Source organism: Galeopterus variegatus, unplaced genomic scaffold (assembly GCF_000696425.1).
Source record: "Galeopterus variegatus unplaced genomic scaffold, G_variegatus-3.0.2 Scaffold3984, whole genome shotgun sequence".
Taxonomy (NCBI): Eukaryota; Metazoa; Chordata; class Mammalia; order Dermoptera; family Cynocephalidae; genus Galeopterus; species Galeopterus variegatus.
This window is the reverse complement of record NW_007730095.1, coordinates 141,896-165,455: the sequence shown is the minus strand read 5'-3', so window position 1 is coordinate 165,455 and position 23,560 is coordinate 141,896. Positions and strand designations below refer to the sequence as shown.

The 23,560-nt window shown below is 36.7% G+C and overlaps 1 protein-coding gene across 5 annotated transcripts in view; it reads right to left on the bottom strand.

Moving 5' to 3' along the window:
• The window catches only part of RUFY3 (RUN and FYVE domain containing 3), a 69,949-nt gene that overhangs the window by 29,708 nt on the left and 16,681 nt on the right, over positions 1–23,560 (bottom strand). For 3 of the 5 annotated variants that reach the window (XM_008586438.1, XM_008586437.1, XM_008586440.1), the window contains 4 exons: positions 22,336–22,389; positions 4,965–5,138; positions 4,104–4,221; positions 3,177–3,278 (listed from right to left, as the gene is read on the bottom strand). In XM_008586438.1, the coding sequence (XP_008584660.1) occupies positions 3,177–3,278; positions 4,104–4,221; positions 4,965–5,138; positions 22,336–22,389 (448 nt within the window). The remainder of the gene's footprint in view (positions 1–3,176; positions 3,279–4,103; positions 4,222–4,964; positions 5,139–22,335; positions 22,390–23,560) is intronic. The other 2 variants (XM_008586439.1, XM_008586441.1) reach the window with 1 other exon arrangement.

Here is a 23,560-nt window from a genome sequence, read left to right as displayed (position 1 = left end):
GTGATGTACTTTTACAATACAATCCAACAATCATGCTCCTTGGTATTTACCCAAAGAAGCTGAAAACTTATGTCCACACAAAAACCTGCACATGGGTATTTATAGCTGCTTTATTAACAATTGCCAAAACTTGAGGCAACCAACATGTCCTTCAGTAGGTGAATGGATAAGTAGACTGTGGTACATCCAGAAAATGGGATATTATTCAGCACTAAAAAGAAATGAGCTATCAAGCAACAAAAACACATGGAGAAAACTTAAGTGCTTATTATTGAGTGAAAAGAGACAGTCTGAAAAGGCTACATCCTGTATGATTCCAACTATATGACAATCTGGCAAAAACCATGGAGACTGTACAAGGATCAGTGGTTGCCAGGGGTGGGAGGAGGAAGGGATGAACAGGCAGAGCACCAAGGATTTTTAGGGCAGTGAGACTATTCTGTATGATACTACAATGACATATGGATACATGCCATTATACATTTGTCAAAATCCATAGACTGTACACCACCAAGAATGAACCCAAACGTAAACTATGGAGATGATGATGTGTCAATACAGGTTCATCCATTGTAACAACTATACCATTTTGGTGTGAGATGTTGATAATGGGGAAGGCTGTGCATGTGGAGGGGCAGGGGTATATGGGAAATCTCTGTACCTTCTGCTCAATATTGCTATGAGCCTAAAACTGCTCTGAAAAATAGTCTGTTAAAATTTTTTTTAAACCAAAATAACAGCCCTCCCTCCATAACTTGAAATATTCATTTTCAACTATTTGACATCATGATTGACACATCACTGCAATCTATTTGCTTTCAATGCGAAGTCACCTGGCACTATTCAAGGTCAACTTAAATCACTAGTAACAACCAAAACAATTCACTGATCTTAGTTTCTTGTTTCTTTTCTGGTTCTCTATAAATATTAGCAAATGGTAAAATAATTAAAAAATTGCACATAAATAATCTGCAAATTTATCATATCTCTCAATAACTGATCACATGCTATTTTTGTTCTTTGACAGCTTCTGAAGGAAACTGAGTAGAACTAGAATGAATAAATTACTTTAACATTTTATTCGCCCCAAAGTCTGACCTTGAAAATTGTTTAGATACCTGCTGAGAAGGTGAGCAAGGCTGTACTCCAACATTACACATTTCAAGCATTCAGTTGACAAGATATCAGACTATGAGCTCCTTGATGGTACCAGATGACACCTTAATTTTTTTAACTCAATGTTTTATATATAGAGAGAAAAATATACATACTCTAAGTATACTATAGATTGATTTTACCTATTTTAGAGCTTTATATAAATGGAATCAGATAGTAGTAATACTCTTTTGTGTCTGGCTTCCTTTGTGCAATACTTTATTTGTGAAATTCATACATATTGTTGCACATAGTTATAGTTCGTATGTTTTCACTGCTGGATAGTATTCCATGGTAGGAATATACCACAATGTATCCATTCCATTTATTGTTCATAGACATTTGGGTTGTTTCCTGTGTAGGCAGGCTACGGTGCTTTTCTAAACACTACTGCCCATGTTTTTTGGTACATATACCAATGCATTTCTGTTAGATATACCTAGGAGGGAAATTGCTGGGTCAAAGTAAGTGAAGCTATGTGTAAAGAACTACTCTGCCTGGTTCACAAGACTGAATCTTTTTACTCTGGTGCTCTGTTGGGCAATGAGCTAATTCTTCAGACCTCGCAGCTACATAACTTTGATCAAAGGCACTCCCCTGTAGGTACCTATAGCTTGAACATTAGACTCTACACCACTTCAAGGCTTAACCCCTGAAAGGCTGAGCCCTCCCTTTGTGGAAACATATAAGCTTCCCTGAATGGTTCCTATTTCTTTTTTTCATAATTTGTTCAATTTTCTTAGGCAAAAAAGTTGCAATGAATAGCATATGTAGCTGTAATAATATCAAAACAATGGCCCATTAGGATCTGCAGTGCAATTCCTTGTAAAAACTAGGTTCGTGGAAAACACAGCCATTTCTTTAAAATTTTTTTTTTTTTTTTGTCTTTTGTCTTTTTCCGTGTCCGGCAACGGATTGCAACCCTCAGTGTTGCCCCCGCACCGGACCGGGGACCGGCAACGGGACTGCAACCCTCCGCGTCGCTCCCGCGCCTCGCTCAGCCAGTGAGCGGGAACCGGTCTGTATGTGGGATCCGAACCCTCGGGCGGGAGCGCCGCCGCGCTTCCCAAGCGGCGCACTATCCAGTGCGCCACCGGGCTGGCCCCTAAATTTTTTGTTACTTGTTCTTCCTCTTATATTATTTCTCAGAGGCAATCTGATATATTTGAATTTCTTTTGGTAAATTTTAATGACCAATAAAGTATATATATAAAAGTATACAAATCATATGATACAGCTAGATATATTTTCATAAAGAGAACATACTTGTGTAACCAGCACCCAGATTAAGAAGTAGTATGTTACCAGAACCTCAGAAGCCACCTTGTGCCCTCTTTTGCTCCGTACTTACTACCCTACCCCCTGCCTGGCCAACAGTAGACACTTTCCTGATCATAAAATATTAGTTTTGTATGTTTCTGATCTTTATATAAATGGAACAATACACAATATATACAGTGTCTTATTTATCTTGCCCAACATTCTCCATTTGCCCATACAAATCTCCTTTCACTCCATGGGTTGTCTTTCACTCAATCTTAAGAGCATCTTTTGATGAACAGAAGTTCTTCCAATTTATCCAATTTTTCCTTTACAATTAGTACTTTTAAGAATTTTTTACCCGCCTTATATTTTCTTCTACAAGTTTTATTGTTTTGCCTTTCACACTTGTATCTATGATACATCTGAAAACGTTTTTGTGCTGTATTTGAATTTAGTAATACATGTCAATGTCTTATTGAGCCTGGGGCACATGCTAAGTGTCAAAAGCCTCTCCTGTTTTCTGGAGGAGTTATGTTTGGCCTGCCCTGCAAGGGACCACATACATGCCATGGTGACAGATAGGACACATATTATATGAAACAGCCATTCAGGAGTATGTGTGTGTGAAGTGTGGGAGAAAGTGTGAGTGAAATTGTCATGAGTCAACTGTTTCTGACCTACAAAAATGGCAAATTTGACTTTATATGATGTAGAACATATCAAATAAAGAAGAAAGTTCAAGAAGAAGGTGTCCATACCTGAGAAGTTCCTTCTTATTGATCAAAGCTTTCATATATTCTGAAAGTTTCTTTTGCATTAATGCCAAACGAAGCCAGGCTCTTCCTCTGCCTACTGGTGTCCTATAAAGACACAGAAACCAAACAACTAATAACATAACTAATAGAGCGGGGCTACAGTGAAACTGATTCACTTACTCTTCCTAATGGTCTCCAGGTGTAATAAGCACACTGAAGTGCTCTTCATGGCCTCTCTCATCACATTACTAATGTAAGGAGCTCTGTATGGGCTAGTGGACCCCAGCGTGTGTTTGGAACAAGTGCTCTTGCAAAGAAATTAATTACTGAATGTCACTATAATCTGAATAAAAGACCTATGGAAGGCCCAATTGAAAATGTTCTATCAGATTAGTATTGGTAAATCCTCTTCAGCTTAGTGTGGATTATGTAGGTACCCAAACACTAATGTGGTTGTAGGCAATTTAGGCCTCCATCTGATTAAAATTAAACCAATCTCATTTGAGAAAGTGATCACTACTTTTTCTCAAGTTCTGAGGCAGGCTGTAGGTGCCAGTTCCTGAGGTTCACTTGACAACTGTTTTAATCTTGGCTCTCAAATCTTATTGGACACATTCTTTTTCCTAAGTCAAGTCTGGCATGCCACCTCCCTAGACTGATTTTCTTGACTCTCATTAACTGATTTTCCCAAGTGCTTTAAAAAATAAGGAAATGTTTGGTATTTCATAATAAGACAAGCTCTCTTAGATGGCACACTTAATATTCTACATACCAGTTCTCTCATAAACGTGCCTTATTCATAATGACATTATACACTTGGACTGTTATGAAATAAATTGTTGTGGACATCATTATCTTTAGTCTCACTCTTTAAGGAGATAATTAATAAGAAAATTGTTCCTGAAAAACAAAATTCAACCTTAGACTTACTTAAGTCCCGGAAGATCTTTAACACTTGCTGTTATCTCTGCAGCTTCTGGAACAAGCTTTTCTACCAGTTCTAGAGGCCCCCAGAAAGATTTATTTTGTCCAAGAAAAGTTTTCTTGGCTAAGACAACAAAAACAAAGCAATATTTTAATATTCTCAGCACATACACACACACACTTCTGTCCTATCTACTCAATGTCCCTTTCAGGGACCAATCCTAGGTTATTAGATGGTTTTAAAATTATTTGTTCTTTCAGAACAGATAACATTTTATGAAAATAAAAACTCTCCACTTTCTAAGACTCGGTCCTTCCTCTTTCAGGAAGAATTTGTGGCCTAGCCTTATAATATAATAAAACATTTTTAACAACATAGTACTTAAAACTGTGTGGTATTAGTTGAAGAAAACAGTCTAATGGAAAAGGATATGTAATCCAGAAACAGGTTATGGAATATTGGGAAGGGAGGAAAAAAGGAACCAAAGGTGAAAAAGACCAGGTCCTGCCCTCAAAAGCTTACACTGTAGTGGAAAGAGCACTGAAGCCAGGTCAGAAGACCTGAGTTCTAGCACCTGCTCTGCCCCAACTCACTGTGTGACCTGGGGCAAGTCATGACCCACTTAGGCAGGCCTACTTCCCTCTTTCACACAGAACTGCCATATTAGACTCGATTGTTATAAAGGCTGTTTCAGCTCTAACATTTAATAATCAGTATTTTTTAAGCCCTAAAAGTCCTTTAAGTCAACCATCACCCTGCTCCCATTGAGGCTGCATTCCAATGAATTAACAGGCTCCACAAAGAATGCTTTCTTCTTGAAAAAGTATTGTTACCATGCACATTTGCATGTTGAGGCCATGGCCTACCTTTCAAGCCATGTTTCAGACAGTGCTCCATCACGACGAAGAATTGCTGGAGAGGTGCATAATCAGAGTCTAGAGTCCTCCCCAGGTTCAGAGCTGATTCGATCAACCCCTTGATACTCAGCTTGGCCATATTCATCAGGTTCATGCGTTCATTAGCCATGAGATAATTAGGATCTGCAGCCAGAGGGGAAAAGGATGAAGCCTGGTTACTGGAAATAGCACATTTTAAAATTCAGTATAAATCACTATTGACAATTGCATTGATGATATAAAAGCAATAGTGGGTCAGATTGTTGGTGCCTTGTTAAGAAGCAAGGAAGTGGCACCACACCAAACTATATTAGTTGTATTCTTCTCCACCATGTACTTGCTGTGAAAAAAAATAATCCTTGACACAACACCAATGTCAAGGGTTCGGATCCCCTTACCGGCCAGCCATACACACACACCAAAAAAAAAAAAAGAATATCCTATCCTTGATAAAGCAGTAAAAATTATTTATCTTACTAAATCTCAAGACTTAAGTACAGTTTTTTAATATTCTCACCACGACCTCTGCCACCATCTTAACCTGGGTGCCCATCATAGCTCACTAATTTTTTTGTTTTGTTTCTTTTTTTTTTTGGTGGCTGGCTGCATAGCTCACTATTGTACAATCTTGACACTGGTCTCTCTGCTTCCACTCTGGCCAGCTCCCCACCCCCATTCCCTACACAGTTTGCGAAGTGCTCTGAAAATCAAGCCAGTGTGGACAAAAAGGATAAAATGCTTAAGCAATCTTTGTTCCAAGTATATTATTAGCATTATTAGTATTTATAATAGTTAACATTCTTATTTAATCTAAGCATTAGTATTTATTAGTATAAGGCAATACTGGAACTTATACAACTCCCAAATTTTTAAGACTTAGCATAGAGTACGTGGCTCTCATCAGCCAGACAGATAAGCTATTTGAGGAAAGGGACTAAACACCTCATTCTGTTCCAAGTGACAAAAATCAGAACAGTCTAGACACTCACCACCTTCATGTATTGATGCTTACCCTGAGACAGACATTGGGCTGCTTCTTGCAGTTATGATCTCACATGCTTCTTACTTCATGCTGTGAGACAGTTACCACAGAATGATTTTATAGGGAGGAAAAATGAGACAAAGAGTAAGTCTCAACTGCTCTGCCCCAAGTCATTGTGTGACCTTGGACAAGTCAGGTCCCATTCTAGGTCTATCAGATAGCTGTAGCTAGCCCATGGACACAGATTAGTGACAGAGCCAGAATCCAGACCATTTGTTTGATCCAAACTCTGTACTCTTGACCATTGTAATCCACCTACAAATGAATTTATGACTCCAAGTAATGTTTATCTTTCCCTCCTCCTCAGCATTCTTTTATATGATTACCTTATTTAATTCTCATTATTATCATTTAAGTATTCTCCCTTCTTTTCCCTAACCTGAAAAGGTGCTCAAGCAGGTCCATAACAATTAAGTGGTCCAAGGTCAAACATTTCAGAAGTGGCAGAATTTGGACCTAGATCTGCCATGAAAGCTAAGGCTCTTTCTACTATGCCTTGTGTCTTCCCAAACATCAAATATAACAAATTTCTATTAAAAACTAAAAAAGACCTAGAGCTCTATGAAATATTTTACTCCTCCTTAGGAAGACTAAAAGTACTAATAAAACTATGCTTCCATATTACAAATAAGCCACTTAAAACATATTTTATGCAAACTGCCCCAAGTAATTTTCTTCACATAATGTTTTTATTTGTATCTGCTTTCACAGTTAAATGAGCAGAAGCAAATGGCCAAATTGTAATTTAATTTTCTTCTCTGTTAAGAACTTACATATTTACAGTTTCAACTCTACAGATCACGGTTTGTTGTAGTGTTCTCTGAGGTAGTATTTTTAGAGAAATACTTTAGATGAAAATCAGAATTGGCATATATTACCATTAATTCTTGCACACCAACAAATGTTTTAGGGTTACGTCTCAAATGTGGCTCCTTTTGTTCATGGTAGATCAACTTGTCAAGCATAGAATAAGCTCATAAGGAGATAGTGAAAAGACTATCTCCTGAAAAACAGCCATGAAGAACAACTTTACCAGATATTAATTTTCAATATTATTACCAGCATTTATATGCAGTCCAGTGTTTCTGACCTCCCATAGTCACTGAAAGAAATAGGGCAGGTGTGTGTAGGTATGAATGTTTGTGGAGAGCTACTGGACTCCCCACTTAATGCCTCCCAAAAGATGACAGGAGGTGTATAACTGCCTTCCTATAAGGTAACATTTGCTCTGCATCAAGCCTGTAGACCATTAATTTAGAAGCTAAGAAGAAAATTAAACAATGCTGCTAGTCAAATTTTACAACACGATCCCAATCCAATGAGTACTAATCATATGGGGAGAACTAGATTTGGAGTAAGTAAAAAAACATAATGCTTTGAGATGTTTTTCCAGAAATGGTGATAGATTTATACCAAACCATCTACATTATCCCATCTCCTTCTTGTAATCAGTAGTGGAAATGTTCAAGACATCTGGTTGGGGTCTGGGGTGCATAGACCACAGAAGGATTAACTAGGGCCTATGGGAATTAAATGCCTGATACTCTTGACTCCATTAGTATGGTGCCACAACCTGTTTGAACTAACCTGCATCAAACACAAATAACCCACCCATTCTTTAGAAAATACTACTCTCAAGCTTAACATTATTGTTATTTTGAGCTAGGTAACTGAATTAAGTTTAGAAGCATCCCAGGCCTTTACCCACTAGATGTCAGTAGCACTCTCCAGTTATGATAACCAAAAATGTCTCTAGATATTGCCAAATGTTCCCTGGGTGACAAAATCAGGCCCTTTCTCCCTTGAGAACTACTACTCTAAGCAAATAAAAGTCAAACAAAAAATCGGGGTAGTTTGAGTATTACACAGAAGAGTTCAAAAGTAAGAATGTACTGTTTGTTTAACACAAAGGTTTAAATATTATTTAATGCTTATTATTAACAATTTTTTAATATTACGATTACAATACTAAACTTTCAGGAGCTAGCTGGCTAGCTCAGTTGGTTATAATGCTGCCTTGTAAACACTAAGGTCAAGAATTCAGATCCTCCTACTAGCCAGCTATCAAAAAAATCAAAACAAAATAATACTAAACTTTCATTCATTTTTTCAATAAATATTTGACATTTACTGTGTCTTAGATACTGTATTTATTACTTTTAAAAGTTTTAAGATATTGTATTTAATGCTATAAATGCAGAGATAAATGAGCTGATCTGCTCCATTAAAGGGCTTAGTATTTATTAAACTTGGGTAACACAGACTTCTGGAGAACAGAACAGGGTGGCATAGAGAGAACAACTGAAATTTCAGGATAAACATTATCATCTTTGTCGAAGATTAAATTTATTCCAGGACAAATAACTTAAACTGTTTTTGTATTATACTAAATATACCTATTCTATGGAATCAGATATAAATTTTCTATATATTTTAAGGCTCACATAGAAGAAATAATATTACTTTAGGATTTCAGGCAGGCTGTAAATCTAATAATTTCCTCTGTCATTCGGTATAATTCTGTGGAAAAGTTTTGGAAGCACTGCAAATACATTGCAATAAGAACTCTAACAAAGGTATATACAAGATGCAGGATGGGAATATGCACAGAAGAAAGGTATCTGACCTGGCCCCCCTTTTTTTCCTTTGAATTTAGGGGGCAAATGTTTGTTTATAAGTTCTCAGAGGATGAGACTCTTGAGTTCAATCTTAAAGGACAAAAAGAAATTAGTCAGGTAAGAAAGAGTACAGCTGTGAAGGGAGTAGGATGGAAGCAATAGCTTGGGTAAAGGCACAGAAGTATGAAAGAACTGGCATATGCAGAAAAATTAAACTGAAACAATGCCAGGAGTTTATGATGTATATTAGTAGGTGTTGAGATGAGACAAACAAGGGAAATAGGCAAGGAACAGATTGCCCAGGAACTTGTTTAAAGAGTATGAATTTTACCTTAAAGTAAGTGAAGATTTTAACGCAAGGTGGGATGTCACAGATTTGAATTTTATAGAAGCCATTCTAGCATCCTTGTGGAAGATGGATTGGAAGGGTGCAGAAATTCAAAGCTGAGGAGCAAGTAACGGTTTAGTGCAATAGCTGAGGAGAGAAATAACGAATGAAACTAGAGCAGTGGGTGCTGATGGAGAGGAGGGAGTCAGCCTTGAGAGACATTCTGGGGTAGAATGCAGGATTTCAGAACATGATGACCATTTGGATGTGAGGGAAAGTGAGAACTAGGAGAATTGAGAGTAACTTCCCCATTTCCAGTTTGGTGATTAGGTGGATGGTGGTGCAAATGACCTTGGTAAGACTATAGCAGCATCAGTGGACTAAAGAAATCACATGGAAGTGACTACTGTTACAATAACACACTATATTGATTAGGTTTCAAATCAAGGTGCTTTCAAGAGCATGTGTCTCTTCACCGTATCTATTCAAATTTTCAAATGAGGATATTTTAATAAACTTTACAGAATCATGTGGCTCATTTAGTTTGTAGTGATGACAAGTGAGCTCAAAGTCATTTAGCTGAGAGTGATGGTGAGTCACACCGTTCTGAAAACAATCTGACCAAGACCCCATTTTACCTCTTTATAGTGCAATGACTTATGTTCATACAGCAAAATCTTGAAATGTTTTATGAATAACTAAAGGAAAAGTAAGGTATATTTAACATTATGTTAGTATTAAGTAGGTTACATTACACCCAATTCTTGGTAAAGTGAGAATAATTTATGTATAGCACAATAGTAGCTACTACTCAGAATTTCCTGATTATTTGACAGATCAAAGCTTTTATTTTATTTAAGAAACAAAATGTCATACAGAGACTTTTCAATGGTATACAAGAGCTTTAATATGAGATTAAAAATAACTAAAAGAAAGATATGGAAAGAAAACCTTTCTCTATGTTGGGAATGACAGAAGATAAGTAATTGCTAAACATATCTATTTTGAACTTTTGCTGTAATAGTTTTCTTTCTTTTTTTTTTTAGTGCTGGCCAGAAAGGGGATCCGAACTCATGACCCTGGTGTTATAAGGCTGCACTCTAACCTACTGAGCTAACTGGCTACACTGTAACAGCTCTTAAGAGTATAAAATTGGACTAATATGAGTTGTCCTTGATTGTGAAAGAAATTACTGAAAGTACTAAAAAGATCTAATAAAATATCATCTAACTAGTCTGGTGACACTTATTTGTATGAGACAATCAAACTTTTACTAAATCCTCATTATAATTAAAATTACTCAATCCTCAAAATAATAAAATTTTAGGACCCTCAGATTATCTACATCCATATCTATCTTAATGCCATTTTAGATATCATATATTCTTCTACTCAATAGTAATAAAGAGGAAATTTACTTAAGTAACACTTCCTTTGGGTTGAAATCTGTTAAAGGAGTTAGTCAAGAGAACTTAAACACAAATTTTTTTTTTTTCCTTTTTTTGTCTTTTTTCGTGTCCAGCAACGGATCGCAACCCTCAGTGTCGCGCCCGTACCGGACCGGGACCGGCAACGGGATCGCAACCCTCAGTGTTGCACCCGCACCTCGCTCAGCCAGTGAGCGGGAACCGGTCTGTATGTGGGATCCGAACCCTCAGCGGGAGCGCCACCGCGCTCCCAAGCGGTGTACTGTAGCAGTGCGCCACCGGGCCGGCCCATTAACCACAAATTTATTTATCCTCATTGTTACTTTTTTTGGTAAGAGTATAATCAAAGATAGACTTTGCTGAAATTAGCCTTTATTATCAGAAAGATTATATCCACCCATTACTCTTAATCTGTTCGATATTAATCATCTATTTGTGACAACTTATTATATGACTCCAGGCAAGGAATATCACCTCTTTGAGGCCTCAATTTCCTCCTCAGTAAAATGAGAGGGTTGGACTTGTTAAGTAATTTCTTTTATCCCATGGAAGCAACACACACTCATATCAATTATAGTAATTCATTTAAGCACTGATTCTCAAGGGAAGGGCACAGCAATATCCTTGGCAAGGGGAAAAATGACATGCTTGGTATGGAAAACGCCATGAATGACTCTGATACCAAATGAACTAGATCCTTGCTACTCTGTGTGGTCCTGGAATGTCAGCATTGGCATCTGTTGGAAAGCTTTTAGAAATGGAAAATCTTAAGCCTCAATTATACTACTGAATTGGGTTGTGCACTTTAACGAGACCCCCAGGCAATCTGTATGTGCATTAAAGTTTAAAAAACCCTGACCTAGAGGACCATCCTAGCTCTAGCATATAATTCCATGATTTCACAGTTGGCCTCATCAAGGGTATCTAACAAATATATATAACAGTAGAAAGCCCCAGGAGGAAGGAAGTAATAAAGATTAGAGCAGAAATAAATAGAAAAGAAAATTGAGAAATTCAATGAACAAAAGTTAGTTCTTTGACAAAAATTTAGCTAGATTGACCAATAGAAAAAGAGGGAAGATTCAAATTACTAAAATCAGGAATGAAAGAGGGGACATTAGTGTTGATCTTACAGAAACAAAAAGGATTAGAAGAGAATACTATGGGTAATTGTATGCCAACATATTAGAAGAAATGGACAATTTCTTGGAAATACACAAACTATCAAAGCTAACTCAAGAAGAAATAGAAAGTCTGAATAGACCTATAACAAGTAAAGATATTGAATTACTAGTAAAAAAAAAAAAAAAAATCACACATAGAAAAGACCAGGACCAGATGGCTTCATTGTTGAAATCTAACAATCATTTGAAGAATTAACATCAATCCTTCACAAACTATTCCAAAAAATAGGAGGGAACTTTCCAATACATTCTATGAGGCTAGTACTACCTTGAGACCAAAATCAGACAAAGACATAAGAAAACTATTGATCAATATTCCTTATTTGTATAGATGCAAAACCCTCAACAAAATACTCACAACCCAAATCTAGCAACACAGAAAAAGTTTTATACAAGTGGATTTATCGCAAAATGCAAGGTTAGTCCAACATGAAAAATCAATTAATATAATACGCCAAATTAATAGAATAAAGGACAAACACCACCTGATCATCTCTGTAAAAGCAGACAAAGTTAAGGCTTCTGGTTAAGATAGCGGAACAGACAGTCCCCAGTATCACTCTTTCCCACAAATCAGCCAATTTACAACTATAAAAAAGCAACAACAGCCAAGCTGGGGCCACTTGAGCTCAGGAGAAGAGGAGGAGAGACCTAGGGAGTGCATGAAGGTGGGAGAAGCCATGATGAGAGAAAGAAAAAACTGCTCCAACCATTTTGTGCTGTGGCCCCTTTAAGGGAGCTGCTGAGTGCACAGAGCAGGAGCCAGCAAAAGCAGCAGCTGTGCCCTTATGATGGAGTTGCTTGGAGGTGGCAGGGGAGTAGAGGTCCTTGGTGGCCCCCAGGCCAGCAAGATACTAATAGAGTTCCTGTGGACCCACATAGGAGTGAGGAGCCACAACAACTGAAAAAAAGGAGCCACTCTGAGGCTGATGAGTCATTGCAAGGGACTGGTGCACAGCCGTCCCATGGGAAGTGTTTGCAGCACGGGCAGTGGGGGAAGACGGGCCCATTGGGGGAACACTGTGGCACAGCAAGGACAGCTGATCTGCCCCCCAATCAGCATAGGAACACTCAGAGGGGACTGGTCAGGAATACAGAATTGCATGGGGTGCAGTTTGATAAAGAGACTCAGGCCCAGATGAGAGTTTCTATACAACCCAGGTGCACTGGGTCTCTAGAGAGCTGGAAGTACCTATAAAGTCAACCATTAACACCTGAGCTGCACAAAAAGCCTTCCCTAGGGAAGCAGAAGCAAAGCAGCAATTTAGCAAAACCATATAGTTCAAGTATTGGTTCTCAAAGGAAGTTTCCCTGGGCCGGCCCGGTGGCGCACTGCTACAGTGCGCCGTTTGGGAGTGCAGCGGTGCTCCCGCCGAGGGTTCGGATCCCACATACAGACCGGCCGCTCGCTGGCTGGGCTAGGTGCAGGCGCAACACCGAGGGTGGCGATTCCGTTGCCGGTCCCGGTCCGGTACGGGAGCGACACTGAGGGTTGCAATCCGTTGCCGGTCACGAAAAAAGACAAAAAGGAAGAAAAAAAAAAGGAAGTTTCCCCATTTTAGAAGTAAGCAAAAGACAAAAAATTAGTTCCAGCCCAGGCACACTGCCAGCACCTTGGAGCCAGGGACCAGCACCCCCCCTCCCACAACCAGGCACACTGCCAGTACCAAGGAGCATGACAAAAACATCACCTCCATGTGGGTGGCCCACCACAGCCACCACAATAATCACAGGTGCCATGAAAGCAGCTAGATGCCAGAACCACCATGCAGATGGTCCACCAGCCACTGGAGTGCACTGACAGAAGGAGCATCACCAGCAGAGACCAAAGAAAAGAAGAGGATGTTTCTCTCCACTAAGCTCATCCCAGAGTGACAGAAGACGCATCTGCTCTATGATAATATTGGGGGACCTGAACACACCTCTCAGCATTGGACAAATCAACTAGGCAAGAAATCAACAGAGTAACCATTACTATTTCAAAAGGAGGGAAGAAATCTAGGGTAAGTAGAGGGTGGAGGGGGTGGAAGAGGGGATGGAGAGAGATTGGACAAAGGGCATAAAGAATAAGTATGATTTGTAACAATATATATGCTAGTAATATTGATTTGATCAACATATCTCAATGTTGAACCCCCAAAATATGTTTAATCAATTATGATTCAATAAAAATTAAAAAAAAAAAAGCAGACAAAGCCTTTAACAAAATCCAACATCCTTTAATGATATAAACACTCAATGAACTAGGAAGAGAAAGGAACTTCCTCAGCCTCATAAAGGACACCTATAAAAACTCACAGCTAACATAATACTTAATGGTGAAAGACTAAAGGCTTTCCCACAGTTCAGGAATGAAACAAGGATGTCCACTCTCACCACTTCTAATCAACACTGCATGGGAAGATCTAGCCAGAGAAATTATGCAAGAAAAAGAAACAAAAGGCATCCAGATTGGAAAGGAAGTAGTAAAACTATATTTGCAGATGATATAATCTCATGTATAAAAAATCCTAAGGAATCCACACACAAAGTATTAGCTCATAAATGAGTTTGGCAAGGTTGCAGGGTACAAGATCAATACACAAAAATTAGTTATATTTCTATAAATTAGCAATGAACCAACTCAAAAATGAGATTAAGAAAACAATTACATTTATAATAGCATTCAAAAGAATACAAATAAATTTAACAAAAGAAGTGCAAGACGTGTAACTGAAAACTACAAAACATAATTAAAAGAAATTCTGAAGATCAAAATAAATAGACATCCAGTGTTTACAGACTGAAGAATTAATATTGCTAAGGTGGCAATACTTTTCCAATTGACATACGGATCCAAAGCAATCCTTAATCAAATCCACAGCTATCTTTTTGCAAAAAGTGACAAGCTTATCCTAAAGTACATATGAAAATGCCAGGGACCCAGAATAGCCAAAACAATCTTGAAAAAGAATAAAGTTGGAGGACTTCCTGCCTTACTACAAAGCAACAGTAAAGACTGCGGGGCAGTCATAAGGATAGACAGACACATAGATTAATAGAATGGGATTGAGAGTCCAGAAATAAACCCATACACTTATGGTCAATTGATTTTTGACAAGGGCACCAAGACAGATCAATTGGTAAACAACAGACTACAACAAATGGTGCTAGGAAAATTGGATATCCACACACAAAAGAATAAAAGATATAAAGAATTCTTACAATTTAATAACAAAAGAAAATAATCCAGTAAAAAACAATGGGCAAAGGATATGAATAGACATTTCTCCCGAAAAGATATATAAAAGGCCAGTAAGTACATGACATGATGCTTATTAGGGAAATGCAAATCAAAACCACAATGAGATACCACTTCATTCCCACTAGGATGGCTATAATTTAAAAGAAAAAAAATAAAAACAAAAGAACAAGTGTTGGCGAGAATGTGGAGAAATTGGAAACTTCATGCATTTCTCATAGGAATGTAAAATGGTGTAGGTGCTTTGGAAAACAGGCTGGCAGTTCCTCAAAAAGTTAAAAACAGCAATTCCACACCTAGGTATATTCCCAACATGAAAAACATGTCCACACAAAAATTCGTACATTAATGTTCATAGTAGCATTACTCATAAATAGCTCTAAAGTAGAAGCAAGCCACATGTCCACCAATTGATAAATGGATAGACAAAATGTGCTATGTCCATACAACAGAATATTCTTCAGCCATAAAAATGAATGAAGTTCTGTTACATGTTACAACATGAATGAACCCTGAAAACATTATGCAAAGTGAAAGAAGCCCAACACAAAATACCACATATTTTATAATTTTGTTTACATGAAATATCTGGAATTGGCATATCTAGATACAGAAAGTAGACTAGTGGTTGCCAGGGGCTGGGAGGAAGGAGGAATAGGGAGTCACTGGAATTGGGAATGGGGTTTCTTTTTAGGGTGATGAAAATATTCTAGGATTAGGTGATGGTGATGGATGCACAACTTTGTGAATATACTAACAACCACTGAATCTCACACTTTAAAGTGGTGATCTTGTGGTACATAAATTATCTCAATAAAGCTGTTATGAAAAAAAACCAAAGAGAGTTAAGAGACACAATAATGTATAACTTGTATGGATCCTGATTTTTAAAAAAACTACTAAAAAAAGACATATTTGAGACAATCAGCAGACTTTGAAAATGGGCTAAGTTTTAAATACCATTAAGAAATTGCGGGGGATGTTTAAAAAAAAAAAAAAGTTCGGTTGGCCACTTAGCTCAGTTGGTTACAGTGCAGCCTTATAATACCAAGGTCATGGGTTTGGACCCTCGTACCAACGAGCCAACAAAAAATTTTTTAAAAAAATTAAAATATTAAAAAAAAGAAATTATTATTAATTTGTTAGGTGTGGTACTGAAGTGTTTATAGGTGATAAGACATAATGCTTGGGATTTGCTTTAAAATGCTCCAGAAACAAAAATGTGGGTAACAGATGAAATAAGATTGGTGAATATTGTTAATTACTGAAGCTAGGTGATGGAGATGTTAGAAGTTCATTATGCTATTCTTTCTACTTTATGTACTTAAGAAAGTTCCATAATGAAAGGTAAAAAAAAGTTCTGCTTTCTCTTGCTTCAAGTAAAGGTTTAACTGCTAGCCTCCAATAAGAAACTAGTACTGTTTTCTTTTACCCACCTCTCAATATAACCAAAAAAGCCCTTTTGATTGGTTTTAGTATTGAAACGAGTGTGCTTATTTGGTGATTTAACTTTCCAAAACCATTTTTTAAATATACTCTCTTACTCATCTTGGTTAGGTATACATTTCTCTAATCTTTAGTAAATGTTCTTTTATAATCTAAGCTTGTATGAAAGTTCCCTATGAAACTACACTGATTTCTTCTTCATTGGACTCCCATATCATAATATAACAAAGTTTAGCTTTGGGAAGTTTCGCAAACTTCTTCAGGTTCCATTATTTGAAGAATTCCATGCCACAGAAGAATATCTAGAAGATTTCTGGGAACATTTAGAAGTTAAAACCATAGTCAGCCTTTTGTGTTTTGATACTATATAAGAAATGTAGGTGCTAAGGTCTGGGTGGTTAGCTCAGCTGGTTAGAGTGCGGTATTGGTAACATCAAGGTCAAGGATTAGGATCCCTGTACCAGCCAGCTGCCAAGAAACAAAGGAAGAAATTTAGGTTGTAAGTACAATTCAAGAGTTCCTTGCTTTCTTAAATTTATACCACAGAAATAATTTAAACAATGTCATGAGTAATAAAGTCCTTTGTCTCTGACCCAAGAGTCTTATGTCTTTTGCCAGAATCCAAGAAACAGTAATTGACTAATTTATTATCATAACAGGAGCAATATGGATAAAATCATCATAAATCTCAGTACACTGTAAGACTTCTGGCAGACCCTAAATGCTGTGATGTCTCAGAATACATGGAAGAAAGTATTCCAAATGGTGAGAATGTGTGTGTGAAGTGAGGTGGAGAAAATAAGAATGGAATGGAGAGTTCTTATTGGGAAGAACAGGAAAACACAGGTAGAGTAAGGTGAAGAGATCACTAAAACTAGACTTGTATATTAATGAAGCAGTAAAGGGGAACCTTGACTGAAGTTTCTGAGTAGGAGATCAGGGTGATTAAAATTTTGTTTAGGGATGATTAATCTGAGTGGAGTATGCAAAATGAATGTGGGGGAAGAGAGTCAAAATGGTCTGCCATGAAGAACTGTAGTAACTCAAGGTTAGATGGTCAAACAGAAGGGTTGAATCTAAGAGTATCTGTTAAGAAAATGGAGAAGTCAAGAATAATGCAAGATTTTTGCCCTAAGAGACTAGAACAGTGTGCTGTAAATGGAAATGAAAAAGCTGAGTAACTGTTTTGGGGGTAAGGAGCAAAATACGTTCGGTTTTGAAACACAGTAAAGGAATATTTTCATGGAAGAATTCTCTACATATTTTTCATCACATAATTGCAAATGCAAATTAATGTTTGGAGCTGGAGAATCATCAGCATAGGGATAATAGCAGAAATTATGAGAAAAGATGCTTTCACCAGAGGAGACAGTTTAAAGAGAAATAGAAATATGCAGGGTTACTGGCCTGACCTTTAAAGTGCACCAACAATTATAGGCTGGAAACAGAGCCAAACAGTCATCTCAGGAAGGGTTCTTTTGCATATACCTAGATAGTAGACAGAGCTCAAATGGATATATGCCTGAGAGGCAGCATGATATACTGGAGTATCTCTCAAACTGAAAGTCACAACCCCTTTGTGGGTCATCACACCAATTTGTTGTGTCCCACACAGAAACTTTTGTTGTAGATATATACAAACAAATGTGTGTACTGAGTTCTGATGAAAAAATATTTTTACAATGGTTCTGGGTCAAATAAGTTTGAGGATCTTTGTTGTAGTTGTTAAGAGCACAAGCTCTAAACTTTGTCTGTGGGAGTTTGAACTCTCCTCAAACTCCTCCCTAGCTGTTTGACCTTGGGAAATTTTTTCTGTCATTTTACTTTTATTTTGACATAATTGAGGATTCACATAAGATTGTAAGAAACAATAGAGATACCACGTACCTTTAACCTAGTTCCCCCATAGGCAATATCTTTCAAAACTATAGTATATTATCACTACCAGGATATTGACAGTGAATTACGGTCAAGACACAGAACATGAGGGCTATCCTGTTAGCTCAGTTGGTTAGAGCGCAGTGCTACAACACCAAGGTCGAGGGTTTGGATCCCCATACAGGCCTGCCACCATTAAAAAAAAGAAAAAGAACATTTCCATTACCACAGGATCCCTCATATTGACCTTTTACAGCCAGACCAACTTCTCTCCTGTCTCCCATCCTGTCCTTAACCTGTGGCAACCACTAATCTGTTCATTTCTATAGTTTTGTCTCTTTAAGAATGTTATATGTAACCTTTTAAATTGGCTTAAAAAAAAAAAAGAACGAGCTCAGCATAATTCTCTGGAGATTCATCCAGGTTGTATCAAGTTTGTTCCTTTTTATTGTTGAGTAGTATTAAACTGTGAAAGTTTCTTAACCTCTGTAGGGTCCACTTTCCTCATCTATGAAATGATAGCGTTTTGAAGATTAAACAAGTCCGTACATGTTAAGCATTTAGAAGTATTTGGGACATACTAAGAACAAAAAATTGTTAGCTATTATAATTATTATGGTCCTCCATAAATGTAACAATTTAATTTAATTTAATAAATCTTTATTGAATGACTATGTGGTACTGTGCTACAAGCTAAGAAAATCTCTTAGACGTGTGTTCCTTCTGTTTTTCAACATGGTGGGTGTGCATCAAATCTGAAATATGTCAAGGAATCAGTAAGCAATCTTGGCCAGGTAACATTTCACACAGGTTTATTATTTCCCTAAATTCAGTAGTGTCCCGATCATTTCAATACTCAGAGATAGGTAGTAATCTGCGTAACTGAAAATTCACAAAATGTGTTTAAAAGGCTCGTTATGGGTGTAGATAAGAATTCAACATTTATTGAGAAAATAAACATAATAAACTATGTGCTTTTCATTATTTAATTTAATCTTCATAAATTCCCTAGTGAGTCTTAAAACTTTTTTAGACATAAATTATTAGCATATAATGGGTGAGATGCAAGATAATCAATCAGTGTTAAGCAGAATACAATTCTACTCTAAGACGACATTTCATATTCTAAATGGAAACAAATTATAGACACAATGTTAAACTGATCATCACTGTAAAAACGTTCACCAGAAAAAGCTTCAATCTTGCCAAAATTAAAAAAAACAAAAACAAAAAAAACCCAAACAACCTAATAGAGTTTGTAATTTTAAAAGTAATTTTTCAGGAAGCCAGATGACAGTGTTAACATTTCATCTATTAAAAAGCCAACTGCACCTGCATGGTGGCAGTGTCTGTGGCAGTGGTGTGCTATCTGTGCAACAGCACCCTGCATGTTCCTGTTGGCTGTTGGCAGGGGCTGCCTGCAGCTCCTGAGGTTCCTGCATGACTCTGCCAGCTGTCAGTGGGAGCTGCCCACAGCATTTCTGATATACAGAAACATGTTGCTGCCATTTTGTTAGTTTCTTTCTAGTTATTTTCTAAATCCTTTTTTTCCAGTTGTACTGTCTTCATTTTGAGTCATTTGAGTGATGGTGTGATTTGTCATTTCTGTAGCCATGTATTTTATTTTTAGTATTTTTAAATTTTTGTGATATTATTACAATGATGCTTACAAATAAATGTGTTATAACAGACTATTCTAAACTAATATCAACATAACTTAGATATCTAAAAAAAAAAAAAAAGCTAACTGTGTTTCCATTGTGACAGTAAAAAAAAAAGAAAAGAAAAGAAAAAAAGTGAACTATAATGGCACATCCATAATTACAGATGAGAAACAGAATTGAAACAGCTCAGCAGTAAAGGTCTCCTGAAAAGATCTGAGCCTAAATACATCATAAGCTTTGTCAGATTCTGAAACCAGGATTCTTCCCAGACCCTGAACTGTTATATGTATTATGTGTGGGTAATACTCCGTAATTTATATATTGTCTTGTTACAGAATCATTTACAGAATCTCCAAGTTATGTAATACAGTAAAATTCTAGCATTTCACATAACTGTGATTGAGTCCATGAGGCAAGAGAAGTAGAAAATAATATAAAAAAGACAAGAATAAAATGATTCAAAAAAGTTAGCAAGTAAAGGCATTCCCTCTCCCTATTCCTTTAAAAAAACAAAACAAAACAAAACTACATTCCCAAATGACTTTTCTGTAAATAGGATCTTGACCAACATTACCATATACCACTTAACCAATCTAAGATTATCAAGGTACTGATACAATTCACATCTTCTGTGTATGTTATGCACTATAAAGTTCATATTCTTCCCTTTTGGATTTCACCTATAATAACCATCCACAAAAACTCCTGCAAAAACAAAATGAAAAGGAGGAGGCTGTTTATCACAGTAGGCTTGATTCTTACACTAGCACTTTGTATTAAAGAAACGGAATTATGCTTGTGTTGAGTCATTGGGAAAAAGCCCTTAACAAGGGCATAGATTTTATATAGCATTTTTCTTTAATATGTAGTTTTTCAAAGGAACTAAAGCCTTAAACCTGATGGTGCCTGGCAAATTAATAATAATAATAATAGCAGCTCACATAATGGTAAATACTACTCACTGAATGGATCAACAACCTCCTCTTTTTTTTTTCTTGTGTGTAAACTCTCAATCAACTGGACAATACTGATTTTTTTTTATTGAATTACTATGATCAGTTACATTAAAAGCAGAATTAAAGATGGCGAAAAAAAAAATAGCTTGACCATAGGAAAAGATTTGAAACTCAGGATTGTAATTTACTCATTCAAAGGGAAGTGCTGAAGAAGATATTGTCGCATTACTGCAGAGAGAAAACTACTTTGGTTTTGTTTGTTGTGACCGATCTACTGAGGACAATACCCATCTGATAAGGATACTAAGAAGTTTGAGACAATCTCTGTTCTAAGAAGTTTACACATTAACTAGGGTAATAAACACACAAGAATTAGAAAATAAGTAAAAAGCATTAAGCTCCAAGTTCTGCAGGAGTAAGTGAATGGAGAAGTGACTGTAGGCTAAAGCTGTCAAAGAGTGCTTTGTGGAGCTGCCATCTGGACTGAAGGGTTTGGGCAGGTGTCACAGGTGAGGGAGAAGGGAGTAAATGCCCTGCCTGAGATGTCACAGGAGCAAAGCAGGAGAGGAGGATGTGCCAGCTCAGGTAGAGGACACGAAAAGGCCAGTCTGGGCAGAGAGGTGGGTGTGTGTGTGCTAGGCGAACATGTGCTAAAGGTCAAAGATACCTTAAATTGGGCAAAATGAAAGGATGTAAAATGATACAGTAAAGTAGTCAAACCTCTATTTTTAGTATAAAATGTGTAAATAATCCTGAGTTTCTTAAATTTAGGTGCCATGATTACAGAAGAAACAATTATAGGTTTGGGGAAACTTCATACATGAGAACATATGTGCTATTTTCAAAATAATTCCACAAGAAAGGAATTTATTACATGACAAAGAGGAAATTGTGATTCTACAAATCACAGCAACATTCCAGACCAAACTCTTCAGATTGCTGGAATCTGTTTTTGACTGCTGTGAAGTTCACAAAAATACTATATATGTGAGGTTCCTTCAAAAAGTTCATTAAAAGATTGGTATTATCTTTTAATCTTATTTTTTCCATAAACTTTTTGAAGCACCCTTGTCTATTTTTACGAGTGATGAAATTTACTTCCCAAAAAACAAATGAAAAAAACAGCCATAGAAAAAGTTGCCATAATTTTGAAATAATGTCCCTTTTATCTTGTTTTATTTAATTAAATTAATTAATTTATTTTTGGAGGTGGGGCTGGCGGTATAGGAATCGGAACCCTTTACCCCTTGCTGTTATAACACTGCGCTCTAACCATCTAACTAACTGAGCTAGCCAGCCAGCCCTTTTTTGTGTTTTTTTTTTTGTTGTTGTTGTTTTTAATAATGTCCCTTTTAAACACATTATTTAACAAATATCCTAAAGGAGTAGTGTAAACATACATTAACACTATTTTCTTAGAATCACAAGCATAAAGATTTCCTAGTTCTTGCTATGGGAAATAAACCTGACACTCCCTCTTCTGGAAAACAATTAAAAGTTTGTTAGAAAATTTTAAAAAGCAAGAAAAAAAAAAGCTGATGTTGGTGTGGCACGCACCTTCTGCATCATCGCGCATTTGCTCCACCAAATCTGTCAAATCCTCCCAAGAGTCTTTGCAAACGGCAAAAAGAAAGGAAAAGAAAGATAAAATGTCATGCAGGCCAAGAAAGAAAAGTGCTATTAAAAACAAGATTTCCAACGGGATAACTGAAAGGGAGGTTCACAGGACTCTTTCTGCTTAATACAGAGACTAACAGTTAAAAGGGCTGGGAATTCGACCAACCAAGCAGATATACCAACTATGATTATTAAATATGTTTTGAAGCTAAGATTAGTAATTTCAAAGTTTCTAATAACAGGAAACAAAGATACATCGTCTATAAAAAAGTAAGATTTTTTTCTATTAAAATACAAATTAGGCTGTTTGTATTGTACGTGTACACGATTAACCTCATTCAACATTTATTTGGATCACTTCAGTGAAGCGGAAATGCATGGGAAATAATTTTTAAACTCAGGACGAATATCATGATGCAAACTACTGACCTTTCTTAAAATAACAACAACAAAAGAATCTAAACACTTCTTCCAACCCATCCTCCCCAAAACAAAAATAAAGGAAAGGATACTGCTTTGAGGATACACAAAGTAAATCACTTATAATTCAATAAAGCCACATGTTTATTCAACACAGAGAACTAGCAGGATCTGGGGCAGCAACCCACAATCAAGCACATTAATATTTCTGCAGGAAAGAAATGAATATTCAGATTACATAGGATAAATAAAGAATATAAATAGCCTCAAGTAAATTCAGTTCATACTGTATCAACAAATCAGTTCAGGCAAATTCATGAAAAATGCTTTTGGTTTCCAGAGCCTGTTTTTTAGATTTTGAAATAGTGGATCTGTATATATAAAGCACTTAGAAAGTGTCTCACACAGAAAAAACACACTATAAGTGTTGGCTACTATTATTTTACAGTAAATTAGTGCTAAAATGCATTATACGTAGACATGTTTGCAATATGTTGTTTCCAGGTATAATCCTTCGACAATATAATGTGCTACAGATATACATATATTATGTAGGATTACAGATTCACAAGAATGTACTCTTTTAACCATCCACATTATTTCCTCTTTAGACTTGCTATGTGACCCTCCAAATGTCAATAGAGTGAATATTCCCATTTTATTTGATATTTTATTTAATTAGAAACTATACTTGTCTCCTAATAAAGTAAATGCTACCTTATAAAAGCAAAACATAAAGATCCTC